We start from the raw sequence: 14,671 nt of genomic DNA on the forward strand, positions 1-14,671 counted from the left end.
CCAATTTATATACGAACAAATAACTTGTTTTCATAAATATATTCGCAAACATAATACATAAATAGCTAAAATGACGTTAGAGATGGAGTACTGAAAGTTTTTGAAAGGGCCCCCTCCAAAAATTTTTGCCCCAGAGCCCCGAGGGGTGAAGTTACGGCACTGATGGGAAGAAGGTCTTCTTTCTGAGTTCTGCTTTTGTCGCTATTGCTAGATTCTTCGCCAAATGTTTGGCAGCAGTCGGATAAATCTTTTTGGCTAGAATCTGTTCCACTGTCTGATGTTTTAGAACCGGTACTACAAGAAGTCTCAACTGTTAATTGATCAAGTCCTCTTCGATCTTGCAATGCAAATGGGAAATTCTCTTTTGCCCTTCCATCACTGCCATATGATGTTAAATTGGATCCTTCACTAATGTCGGCTAAATAACCTCTTTCGTGTTCAAGCCCTTCGACAGTGGAAGCTTCAGTTATCTCACTTGATGTTTCATCGCCATTTGCAATTATTTCTTGCTGTCTGATGTAAGCAATGGCTGCCTTCACTACAGCATAGACAAAGAATCCAATTAATGATGGCAAAAATGAGTATAAATCCCACTGATTTTGAAATGCAGCCCATAAATGGAGAAATAATAATATAGCTATGGATGTAACCTCGAAGAAATAGAGCTGGCTCATGTTGAAAATGATAACTTCAATATGCGTCTTTCCATGAATGAGATTGCGTTCGACAAAGAGACGCTGTGGAAATTTAATTTTAATCACACAATTTCCATTGTTGAAAAAGTCTACTAGAACAATTAAAATGTCGTTGTTAAGAAAGACATATTTATTATATTTTTGCCTTTATAATGTTAAAACGGATTCATTTGCATACAAAAAAATGAAATGAATGTAGGAAACAATGACAACACATCGATGCATTGTTGAATTTAGGAATATAACAGTTTAAAAAAATTTAATGGTGTTCTATAAGTACTTTGATCGAAACGTTAGGTCATGACCATCAGTTTTAGAAGTTATTTTAACACAATTCTGAATTTAAAAAAATCTTTTTTCTTGAAAAAAAATTTTTTTTTTTTCTTAATTTCTTAAACATATAAAAATTAAATTAGATAAAAATTAAATTAAATAAAAATTAAATTAAGTAAAAATTAAATTAAATAAAAATTAAATTAAATAAAAATTAAATTAAATAAAAATTTAATTAAATAAAAATTAAATTAAATTAAATAAAAATAAATAGTTGTATTTCCATGCACCCGTCTAACCCAAAGTTACCGTTTTTCAATACCCAAATGGAAAATACAATATCAAAAGTTCCGGACATTTTTTCACTATTTAAATTATAATTAAAAAAAAATTCTGAAGATCTTTTTAAGTACTTTGTGTTATTGTTTCATATCCTCCATGTTTAGTAAAAGTTAGGCTAATTCCATGAGATTATATGCTTGCGAAAAGGCTAGAATCATTAGAGTCTAATGATCCTCTAATAATTAGAGGATCTCTATTTAAGCTGTCTTGGGTAAAGTACAAGCAGTCCAAAATGCGTCCCGGGGAAACATCTTCAGTTGGACATTTATTGCAAACTAGGAAAAACCTTACGACTTCCATAAAAACTAAGTCCTCTCAAAATGGTCACTGGCTGTTTAGGATTTTTGATGGTTCAATACCAGGCTCATTGGGAAACTGGTGAATCATTGGGTCCGATGTCCTGGTGGTCCAATGAACAACCAGCAAATGAATGGTACTCATTCTTGACCATTAATTTTCCAGCGAGATCTGCCATTGCAACTTGTTGTTATTTTTCCTGATTGAAAAGATTTCTTTAAATGTCCAGATAGGAGAAGGGGTTAAGGCCTCTGAAAATTCCTTTGTAAGTCAATCTGAAATCTTATTTACGAGAATGTCTATGTACGATGGTATGTATTTACGGCAAATGTACTGTGAGAGCCGTGATGGCTTAGGGGATAGAGCATTCGCCTTCCAATGAGATGACCGGGTTCGAATCTCAACGAGGACTGGTTGATACGAATTCCGCACCCGGGTCGCACCGACCACAGTGCTGACGTAAAAATATCCTCAGTGGTAGACGGATCATGGGTTAGAGTCCCTTTGTCGTTAGGCTAACGGTGGGAGATTTCAGTGGCTTTCCTCTCCATGTAACGCAAATGCTTGTAAGTTCCATAAAAAATTCCATCACGAAGGCGATTTCTCACAATACTTAATCCACGAGTTTTCTTGTCTTTTGGAGCAAAATTACAAGCTACGGAGTTGAACATTAGTAGTCGTAAACCCAAAATTAGGTCTTTTGGGGCCATGTCAACTAGTTTGGACCCTCTTTATTTGTGATATTTACCTAAATTAGTATTGAAAACGATCCAGTTTAAACTGTAGGTTAGAATTTCTGATTCTTAATTGAAACAATAAAAACAAAAGTATCTTTCAAATGATGAAATTCTCTTTTATTCACAACTCAAGAAGTATTTATGGGATCTCTCTGGTCCCATATCTCAAAAATAAACTCACCAGCTTAATGCATAACAAAATTAAAAGAGTAAAGAAAAGAATTCTAAAAATATTATCAAACAGCAGCGGTCGCCATAGCAACGCATGAGCTCTGTTTACTATTACTCTTGATCATATATGGCAACGTTACTTTTAAAAAGTAACGAGTAAAAGTACAAGTATTTTTAAAAAAAGTAACGAGTAAAAAGTTCTTATTTTAAAAAGTAACGAGTAAAAAGTACAAGTAGAAGTACAAGTACTAAACAAAAAAAGTAACGATTTAAAAGTACATTTCTAGGAAATCCAAAATTCAAAGTAACCTAAAATTTTATTGAATAATATTCTTATGTTCTTTAATGCTTTTGCAAAATTGTTATTTATTTAATTATTTTTAATTTTGAAAGTTATGGACATTAATTTATTTTTAAATTCGGAAGAATATTGTAATATAATTTTATAATATAATCGTATAATATAATTTCAAAATCAAATATAATTTTAATGTCAAACTTTTTATGGATTTGCAGGAAAAAGAAATTTTATCTATTGATTTTAATTTTTAGCTTATTATTTTTATTTATTTAAATTACCACTGATTTAAAATTGTTTTACTCTATAGAAACGCGTTTTAAAAGCACAAACATGAACAAAGCAAACACGAGGTTTCAGATAGCTTTGTGATCTTTGAGCTAGTAAAAAATAATTGAATGTGCAGTATAAGTTGAAAAAGAACAGTCTACAGTTTTATTTGTAACAATGGCTAATGCTGAAGTCATGCGAGAAAATAATTTTCCGAACATTTCTGCCTAACGGAATAATTAAAATTTGTAAACGAATTTTAGTATCAGCAGTTAAATTAATACCTTCTAGTTTTCAAGAATTAAAATAGTAATTATAATAGTTTTCAATAGCACAAATAGTTCTGAAGTTCTTAGAGATTTGACTGGGCGTTGTTTGACAAGGTCGGGCGTAAACATAATTTTAGTAAAAAATGTACTAGATAAAAATGTATTTAGTAAAAAATGTATTAAGACAAAAATGTATTATTAGTGAGTTCAAAACGAAAATTGAAAAACGTAATAACAAAATCCAACATTTTTTATTTAAAATGTATTAAATAAATGCATAAAACTCGAAAATGAATGAAAATAACTTGCTAATTAATATTTTTATTCATTTTGCAAAATAATTGCATTTCGAAAGTGTGCGGTATTATATTTCACAAATAATTTTTTTACGATTGGATATCGATTCAAAATTGATATGCTTTCCGTTTCGACATTTGAGCTCATGTATGCCATAAATTCTTCTGTCGCTGGTGATTGGCACGATGTTTTCAGCTTTAGAAAATTGAAAATTTTTAGAATGCGTCCTTTCCCTTTCCTGAAAGAGAAAGGACGGCTTTTTTGAACGGCGAAATGACAATTTTAAAAGGTCAAAGCATTTAAACACGAAGTTATCTGTGAATGCATATATATTGCACATTAATTTTATAAATTAAAAAAACATAAGCATTTTTTTAATACATTTTTTTTAAATTTTTTTTTTAGAAAACTTACCGAGTTTTAAAAAAAAATTAGCGATTTTATTCGACATTTCCGTTACAAATACTTGTACTTTTTCCCAAAAAAAGTAACGAAAGTACAAGTAAAAGTACTGAATTTAAAAAGTAACGAAGTACAAGTAAAAGTACGTACTTTTTACTTGTACCGGCGGTACAAGTAACGAAAGTAAAAGTACTGCCATATATGCTCTTGATTATTGTAACTGAAAAGTGAGGGCGCCATGAAATTCAAACTAAAAGCCATTTTGCCAATGCGTAATGGACAAGAAACGCTTTTTATTGTCTCAAAACTCTGACTTTTCCAAATGCTAACATTTTGCGCCATTTTCAAAATGAAGCATAGAGGGCGTTGTCTAAAGATTAGCAAAGCTTAACCAAACAATCATGAACAGCTGTTTCAATTTTAAAATAGCTATTAAAACAGCATATTATTCGGTTATATTTCCCGGTAAAAGTCAAACTTCATTTTTTTCTTCTTTTCTTTAGACATTTTTCATGTTATTTTAAAGTTACCTTTAAAATATCGTTTGAAAGAAAAACCTTTTTTTAAACAATCTTCAATATTTTTTTATCTACATTAATATTTTATCTCCAGCATTGTGAGATAAGGCAAAATGGATAAGAGTCTCAATAACAATGCTTTCTATTTACAGTTTATTGGCATCTATCAATTATTTAATCTTTTGCATTTTCCTATTTACATGAAATAAACGCACATATTAAATTTAGAGTAAAAAATTTAGAGTAATTCATATTCTCCTTAAAGGATATCTGTTGAGATCTACATCAAATAAACCGCAAATAAAGGTTAGTTAAGTTTTGATTTCTTCAATCTCATTATCAATAATGTATCATTTTTCAAGGACATTATTTTCTGAAACAATTTTTATTGATGAATAAAACAGTGCTCATCTTGTTAATCTATTTTTGACAGTTACGCCTTTCAATCTATTATTCAATTAATTGAACTATCTTTTGATAATAAATTGTTTTTTAAATTTCAGATGAATTTTATTTATTTAAATCTATGATCTTTTATGTATATATACTAATTTTATGTATAATTCCGGTACAATATAACATGATTTTTTGAAGAAGAAAAATTATTAATGTGCTATTAATTTTATTGTAAAACTGTTTTCTCACTATAGAAAAAAAATTATTTAATTATAGAAAAATATTAAAGAACATTAATCTTTTGATTCAAAATTTTTCTCTCAGGTAGTTATTTATATATATATAGGGTAAACGAACCAGTGAAGGAACTCTACCCAGTGAAGGAACATTTCATATATATCGATTAAAAATAAGAATTTGAAAGTTTTTCTTTAGATTGATTGGTAACAGTAGCTTACTGACAAACAATAGGAAGCCATCTAGCAATGTTTTGGATTACCTGGTTAAATAGACTTCTCAGGAAAAATTTTTGAATTTGTTATTATCTCTGCAACACCTTGTTTCTTTGAAAAAATTATAAGGTGAGTGTTTGTATTTATATGTTTGAAGTGGAATTAATTGCATGTAATAGTTTTATTTTTCACACTGTGAAAAGGAGAATTCAAAATATAGTTATTGAAGTTACGTTTTATTTTTTTTTAAGCATCATAGCATAATAAAGTACTAGGATAAGCGGGTGTTTATTCACTGGATCACCAAACGATGAAAAACCAGTGAAGGAACAAGTGTTCCTTTACTGGTTTTCTTTTCTAAGTTAATGAAAATAAAAGATAAACTTTAATTTTCTTTTACCTTTAGTGATGTTCCGCATCAAAAGTATGTTAAAAATACGAAAAACAACTTCTAACCAGTGAGGGAACAGGCATGTTCCTTTACTGGGCATAGATTTCCCAGTGAATGTGTTAATATGTTGACACTTTAATTTTAAATTCATGATTACAAAAAAAAATTAACATTTTCCAAGTATTTATATGTTATAATTTCAAGAATAGGCTTGTTTTTAAATATTTGTATGGCTTATAAATTCATAAAGAGCATTAAAAAAATAACCAAAATTAAGTGTTCCTTTACTGGGTGTTCATTCACTGGTAAGAGCTGTTCCTTCACTTGGTCTTCTTACTACTTGTTATTTGAACCTCCAAAACTTTAAAACAATATTATGTAAGTTCTCTACAATTTTTTTACATAATTTGAAATTAGTAACAAATATGTTGACACTGTCATTTAACTAAAATTACGAATTTTGAAATTAATATGATTTTTTAAAAGACAAGCGAAGCTTAAGTGTTCCTTCACTGGTTAGTTTACCCTATATATATAGTATAATTTATCGAAAACACTTTTTACTCACTTAGTTAATAATTTATTGTTGAACTATTTTTTGTCAGTAGATTTATTATAGACTAATTAAATTGCAAATTACATAATTTGTTTTTTGATAAACATAGTTTTCTAATTTCTGGTCGAGTTTTATTCATTGAAAATAATCTTTATACACACATTATATATTTATATGCATAGTTCCGATATAATTTGACATGATTTTCGGATAAAAAAAATTTTATTGATGTGCTAAGCCTGTTAATTATAAATAGATCGTGGATTGTTTTGATTGAGGATAATTTTGATTAATCAGACATAATTTTATTTTTATATATACGTATCTTTATAGTATTAATTTATACGTTTAACTTCAATATAATATGTTTTTTTAAACAATTTTTATCGATGTGTGGAAAAGTGCTGGGCCTGATAATAATTTACTGCCAAATTATTTTTTGTTTGAAGATTCAAATAATTAAATCTTCTTTTGAATTGCATAATTTTTTTAAATCAGGATAATTTTATTTTTAATATGCATGTATCCTTATAGTATTAATTCATATACATAGCTTCAATATAATATGTTGTTTTGTTCCTTTTAAAAAATTTTACTGATATGAGATAATTTACTTTTTGTCAGAAGATTATTCAACTGATTAAACCTTCTTTTGAATTGCGTAATTTTTCTCTCGTCACAATTACAATGGCATGACTTTGGAAGAAAAAAAATTCTTAACTGTTTTCACTTATTTTTTGACAGTTAATTATGCAAAAAACTGTGTTTAATAATAATTATTATTTTGGTATTTTATTTAATAACAATCGAAAAAATTTAATTGCATACCTATTTTTATCATCTCATTTTAAAATCGCAAAATATAAAATTTAGGAAATAAAAATTTGAAAATATAAATTTTTGTAAAATTTTATAACGATGTAAAAAATTGAAAATACGAATTTTTAAAAAGTGCATCCATCCGAAACTATTTGACTTCTTTCGTTCAAATTTTGTATTAATCATTTCAAATTACATAGTGTTTAATAATGTAAAAATTGCCATGCCGAAAATACCAATATTTATGCACAAAATTTTATTTAAATAAATGACTTTTTTTCATGATCAGAACCTTTTTTAATTCGTTTAAAAAGTTTCCGATGTATGGCAAATTAAAGAACATAAAAGGGTCTAAACTTTTGATTGCTCGTCTATAGATTATTGGGATCATCTTTTCTTGATTTTGATGTTCAAAATTCAAATTTGTAGGGAAAATATGTTTCTTTAGAGAAAATTAATAGTTAACAGTAATTAGTACTAAGCTTATTTGAAATAAATTCTTTAAACTATTAAGTTGAATCATTTCTTGTTTCTGATCATAAAAACAAGAAATATTCAGGATTAGATCTTTCTTAATTATCTCTTTTTTTGTTTATACGTATTAAATTCTTATTGTTAATACACTACAAAAATTCGATTGAGTCTGAGTAATCTTCAAATGCTGCTATTAATCCTTATGTAGGTCAATTTTAGAATGAGGTTTTATACAGTGCGGGGGAAAAAATGGACCACAAAGAATAACTTTTGATCTAACGATCGAATTTTCACATTCTAGGACTCAATCTTAATGGTTCAAGGGGGAGACCGCAAATGTGCTGATTAATAAGTGCAGACAATATTTTAAGTTACGAAATCAGACACAAAAACGTACTTTCTCTGATTAAACATACCTTTTTTTTTTTAATGGATTAGTATTTTTGACCCCATAATATAGGGAGTAGTCGCAGTGTGGGAAATATGGTCCCCATACTTAGGTCTGGAGAGCGATCCAAGATTAGAACCCGTTAATGCTAATTTTACTTTTTGCGTATTTCGCCGTATCTCGAGAACTTTTAAAGCGAATTTTAAAAAAATTGTACACAATTGTAAAATTTGTTTGTCCGAAGATAATTTCATGCAAAAAATAAATTTTAGTATAATATTTATTATTTTTTTATTATTTCTTTTAATAATAGTCGAAACAATTTTGAATTGCAAGATATACAATTTTTTACATCATTTTAAAGTATGTAATTTTGCATGACAAAATGCAAAATTTTCGCGATTTCGGATAAATAGATCCTGAGAAATCGAATTTTAAATCTAAGATTTTCCTAAAATTCAATTTTATAATTATATTCAATTGCTCAATGTTTATATTCAATATATATTCAATAAAATTATATTCAATAAAATTCAATTGCTCAAATGTTTGCATTTGAAAATTAGATGCTTTAAAATAATGTAAAAAATTGTATACCTTACAACACAAATTTTTTTTATTATTTTTTATTATTATTATAAATAACGAAATAAAAAGTTAAATATTTACTGAAATTTATTTTTTGCTTTGAATTTTCTTTGGACAAGCGAATTTTATAGTTTTGTGCAAAATGTTTTGAATTCGCTTCATGAGGTCGCTAGATATGGCGAAATACGCAAAAAGTAAAAATTTCGGATCGCTCTTCTGACCAAACTATGCGGATCATATTTCTCAGATAACGACTATATGTTAGGGAATCCGAATCTGTTAAGAAAAAGGTATGTTTATTCAAAGAAAGAACGTTTTTGTGTCTGATTTCGTAACTTAAAATATCGTCTGTAGCTATTAATTAGCATACTTGAAAACTCCATCTCAAACTATTAAGACTGAGTCCTAGAACATAAATATACGATCATCAGATCAAAAGTTATTCAGGTTTTTCTTTTTGAGCACTGTATATTATTTTATTTCAGGCTTGCTGTACTAAATCATTTCACGGTACAACACAAAAATTGTTCTCTAGATGAAGATATGTGTTTCCTGAATATTTTTGGCTGGAAACAGCGAATCTGTAAATATTTTTTGTTTACGAAACACCAGTTTTCCGAAAACTATCGACTTAACGTTTTTTAACAGCCCACAATAACCCATTACAGGCAAAAGGAAAGGAGCTATAACTGACAATGGAGCTATCGCCAACTTGGCGACTCTGACGTAATTTTTGTTGACAAAACCCTTACCTTCAGATTCCTGAAATTTCTAGGCTCCCAATGCATTATTAAGCAAGATATACGAGAAATCACTGAAATCTTTTTTTCTGAGAAACGGTACGCTTTGGTTTTCATATATGAATCACGCATCTTTTATTTATACGGAGTCTCATGGTTTCACCAGTAGTACAGTAAATTTTCCGAAGAAAAAAAAGTCCCGACATTCAGAAATAAAAGCTTAGTTCATTCATATTTTCAAATTTTTATTTTAATTTCAGGAAAAATATTCATTTAAAAAATATGTTTGCATGAAAAACCAGCATTCAAGCTTAACTTTTTTTTATTTAGACATCAATTTCAATCTACAAACATGATTAGAAGTGACTCTGGTCGGAGTATTCATTGGATTAAAGCCATACCTCTGGTATTAAGTTTTTTTCTTGCTGTTGGCGGAATCTTCTTTTTTATATGGCAAAGTAATTACAACGCCGTAATGTCTGCTCTGTATTTAGGTAAGTTAATATTATTGTGAAACTTTGTTCTATGCAACTCAAAAATTTGGCGAGAAACACGTTTGACAGTTTGAAAACATTCTAATTTCGGTGTTAATTCTTTACTGAGCCATTTTTTCCCAGTATTGTTAACCGGATTTACATATTCTGTCTTCATAACAACATATAAACTTGATAAGAAATGATCAGATGGACGAAAACATAACTAACAAGAGAAAATATCTCTCAATTGTCAGCCTCTCTTCCTGACCTCACGCAAACCTTTACTATCATCCACTTTTTTGTAAACAATTGGCAAGTCTTCGAAAGTTATCTGTAGATGGTCGCACAAAGCAAAGATGAGGAAAAAGCTTCTCATTGATATTTAAAAAGTACAGTAGAGCGCCGATTATCCAAATCCTTATTATCCGAACGTCCAATTATCTGAACTATGTCCGAATTCGTTTTTTTTTTAAAGTTTAGAATACTTTTAAACTTATGGACAATTTTTCTAAATTTAGAAGAATAAATAATATCCACTACATCTGAAGACCTTATCTAATTTGCGACCTTTTTTAGCAGTTTTCTTATAGTAGCCATACATACATGTTTTGTTATGCAGTTAAACCTACATACCCCTTTAGCCCTCTTCAACTGAAAATTATTTTCCAAGAATGCGGGCTTCATTTTAATAGTCTAGAACGTCAAAATGATGTTGATCCAGTTCAGTTGATTTATTTAAAAAGAATAAGGTCTGCTTAAAAAAGAGCATCTTCTTCTAAACAAAAGTCTTTGCTGGATTTCTTTTGCAATGGATGATAAGCAAAAAAGGTTTAAATCAGTAATTGACAAAAAAAAAATTATAAAAAGCTGAAATATGATAAAAAAAATTCAAAATGAAAAAAACAAAGTTACGAAAAGAAAATAAATAAATAAAAACGATTAAAAAATTGCAGAAAAAAATTTTAAACACGCCAGATCTATTTTAAATAGTACTGCCAGTTCTAAGCCTGGAAAAAGTGAGAAAAGGGAAGTTAGTGCATAAATAATAATCATTTAAACTAGATTTTAAACAACTTTCAACTATCCGAACCACGTTCGGTCCCGAGCAGTTCGGATAATCGGTGCTCTACTGTAATGAATTTGGTGGGAAATATACTTCCCACAGCCTTATGAAAGGTTAACTGACATTTTTTTACGTCACAGAGACTCTTCTTTAGTGTTGCTTTCAGATATACTTCACAAGTTTCCGGAATTTCCACTAAATAACTACGCATTACTATGAAACATCTTTATACGACATTGAAATCGTGGAACCATCACTTTTTGAATAATGTATAAATGCCACTCATCATTATGTTACTTCAAGTCCTTCTGTTGAATTAAATTGACAGTTTAATAGAACATGATCAAGGTCTAAATGCGATCGTGCTGTGAAAAATTCAAGATAAAAAGTTCAAGATCCCAAAGACCAAACTTAAATCGATAAAACTATTCAATAAAAAGTTACTTAAGAACTATCAGTTATAAAAGTTATTTGTATAAAAAATACAGTTTGCACTTATACCATTTATCGCATTTGTTGTTGTTGTTGTAGCTCATTTACGTCGCACTAGAGCTGCACAATGGGCTGTTGGCGACGGTCTGGGAAACATCCCTGAGGATGATCCGAAGACATGCCATCACAATTTTGATCCTCTGCAGAGGGGATGGCACCCCCGCTTCGGTAGCCCGACGACCTGCACGTGAAGTCGAGCACTTTACGGTAGAACAGTTTAACGAGGACCAATACCGCACACCCTCGGTCCCTTACGCAGACTAATCCAAGTGGTCACCCACCCGCGCACTGACCGCAACCAGTGATGCTTGACTTCGGTGATCTGCTGGGAACCGTGTCTTAACGATCAGTCCACTGCGGGACGTATCGCATTTGACATTGCTATACTGACAATTGAAGCATTATTTATCATTTATTTTTTACGCTTTTATTTAATGAAGCGTAAAAATGTTCATGGCAAACAAGACCTCACTTGTTTAGATAGCAGTTTTAGACATTAAAAAAAAAACTTTTAAGTCAACTGTACATTGTGTCCAAGAAAGCCTTGCAGTCTTAAACTTTTGAAGTATTAATTTTACTGACTTGTGTTTGATCTCATTTGATTTAGAGTAAAACAAAGCATATGATTAAATACATAGCTTTTCAGTATGTGTAATTTTAGAGGTGTAATACAAAACTACATACTTTTTATGCATTAAAACTTTCATAACTCCAGAGCCATTAGTTCTATCCATGTTTGTTTCTCTCTCAGGAAAGTAAAAAATATATAGGAAACTGTGCCTTACTTGCCTAGGCCGAATGCGTCAATACGCTCAAAATAAGTAAAAACTACTTTTTACACATAAAACCTGCATACCTTGGATATGTCTTTGTGTTCTCCTTTTCTTAATGTGCTACCTATACACTTTGACTTAACAAGGGCTTTTAAGTCATTCTTTGTAATGAGTACACAAGCCTGTATATACACACACACACACGCACGCACGCGCACACACACACACACATTAAATGATCACCAACACAGCAAATAGTTACTGTTACAAGTATCAACTACACATACTGAGTGCAAAATTCCTCCACCAGGGCGCGGAAATATCAACACAGGTCCAATGTTCAACATTTTCCCCGTATTTTTATCTGTTAAATGATTCATACGTAATTAAATTTTACAGAAATCGTCTGTATTTGCCTATTGCGGATGAACGTCTACTATGTACGGAATCAACTCGAAGAAAAAGCTTCCCTCAGAACGTTAAGAATCATGAAACTGTTAGCTCTAATTGGTGGCATCATATTCTCATTCAATGCAATTGGTGATATTGTTCTTGCCCTCATGAAGAAACAAGGTATGTTAAGATTGATAGTGTTCAAAAAAAATTTGTACTTGACTTTTAATTAAATTATATATTAGCAGCTTAATTTCTGGTGGTGTTTTTTTTTTTTAAGTTTTTAAAAGTGTAAAGTTTGAGAACATTTCCTTTTTTCTACCTGGTCCCTTGTCATTTGATTTGACACACATTTTATTGCAAAAGTTGATTTAATTACTCTTTATCGGACTCAACCGGGCGAGTGGAACGAAATTTTTAAACTTTGGTCAAAATTTTAATTTTTAAACTTGGCATACCACATGCAGTTTTTTCAACTATGGCATCCTCTCGGAACACAGAATAAATGTCACGAACAGCTTTTTCTTCTTTAAAAACCTTGATTAAAGGCAAAAATGGTTCCGAGGCATCGAAAATGCTTACTTTTCCTTCATTAATATTCCATTTTAATGATCTGAAAATTAAAGTAAATTAAATCGAACAAAAAGCAAAGCATACCTTGCGCTCAAACAATACATCCTCTTTTCAAATAGCTAAGACTTTGTGCCAAAAATATTTAAACATTTGCGGCATGTTAAAAGTTACGAAAAATGCAAGAATTTAGTTGCCATGACTTATCGTTTTAGCTCGGATAATCGAAATATTCAGATTCTAGGAGACACTTAATTTATCAATCATCAGTAAATCATCAATCAATCAATCATCAGCGAATCATTAGCAAATCATCAATTAATCAATCATTAGTAAATCACCAATCAATTAATCATTAGTAAATCATCAATCAATCAATCATCAGTAAATCATCAATCAATCAATCATCAGTAAATCATCAATTTTATCATCAGTAAAGCCTGAAAATAGACGTTTATTTTTGATAATAGCTTGAAAAGAATTTTCCCTCAGAAATTTTCATATGACTGCTTACTCGCTTGATATTTCAGTTCTTTGTTGTAAATGCAAAAACGAAATTTCATTAGTATTTTAACAATCGACATACCTACACATTAATGTTTCATGCAATAAGAAGTTATATTATTTAACAATTTTCACTACTTTATTTTCAGATTTTCGGTGGGAATACGATGGGTATTACGCATCTGCCATTCCAGCTTTTCTCGGAGCTTTCTGGTCGTTTATACTTTTTTTTGATTGCAAGAAATTTGAATCTACTTACGTGCAACCGGTGTACTTACCAAATATGTAATATATTTTCATTAAAAAATTTTTTTTGGTGATTTCTCAGAAGTTTTTGTGGCATAGATTAACTACTGAATGAATAATAGTAATAAGAACCAAGTTGAACTTGATTATAACCGTTTGTAAACAGCGTTTAAATTCGCGAGCACTGATTGAAATAAGTCGCAGGGAATTTAAGGACTTTCACCACAACCTGATGCACTTATTTATTTCCTCAGAAGGGGCATACCAATTAGACTGACTTCAATTCAGAAAACCAGTATGAGTCTGATGGGGCAAGGTCCGCGCTGTACGTCAGGTGTATTAGTTTCGGAATTACGGTGTTTCTCACATCATTAAACAAGAGTAAAAACTGATATTTAGAATGCAAAACAATGAAAAAATTACAGAAAAGGCATAAATCCTAAAAATCAATAATGATGGGGGAAAAAACTGTTGTTGTTTTTTTTTCGTTTTTTTTATGTCTTGTAAGCAGATGTGTAAAAAAGATAAAGAATGTGTTATATAGATAAATAACGTGCACATTTGTTCATGCCTTGAAAAGATGTTAAAATTAAACCATATTTCCGTACAAATTGAACTACAGTTTAGACATCACGTAATCAGTCTTCTTTATGAAGTACAATACTATGCTTCAAGTTCGAATAATATTAAGTTGTGGTTCGAAATCCTTAAAATTCCTAAGAGTGGATTATGCATCTACTTGCATTATATGCAGGTCATTACAAAAATTACGCGTGAGCAC

At 29.9% G+C, this 14,671-nt stretch overlaps 1 protein-coding gene across 1 annotated transcript; it reads left to right on the plus strand.

Annotated features, from left to right (window-relative positions):
* The first annotated feature begins 4,701 nt into the window (after positions 1 to 4,701).
* On the plus strand, positions 4,702 to 13,964 carry LOC107448285 (uncharacterized). The gene is made up of 4 exons (XM_016063428.4): positions 4,702 to 4,875; positions 9,704 to 9,867; positions 12,577 to 12,750; positions 13,794 to 13,964. Exons 2-4 carry the CDS (start codon positions 9,726 to 9,728, stop codon positions 13,931 to 13,933), a joined length of 456 nt encoding a protein of 151 aa, XP_015918914.1. The 5' UTR covers positions 4,702 to 4,875; positions 9,704 to 9,725; the 3' UTR covers positions 13,934 to 13,964.
* Positions 13,965 to 14,671: the final 707 nt, after the last annotated feature.

The sequence above is a fragment of the Parasteatoda tepidariorum genome, chromosome 4, assembly GCF_982258835.1.
Source record: "Parasteatoda tepidariorum strain Cologne lab strain chromosome 4, Ptep-v5.0, whole genome shotgun sequence".
NCBI lineage: Eukaryota > Metazoa > Arthropoda > Arachnida > Araneae > Theridiidae > Parasteatoda > Parasteatoda tepidariorum.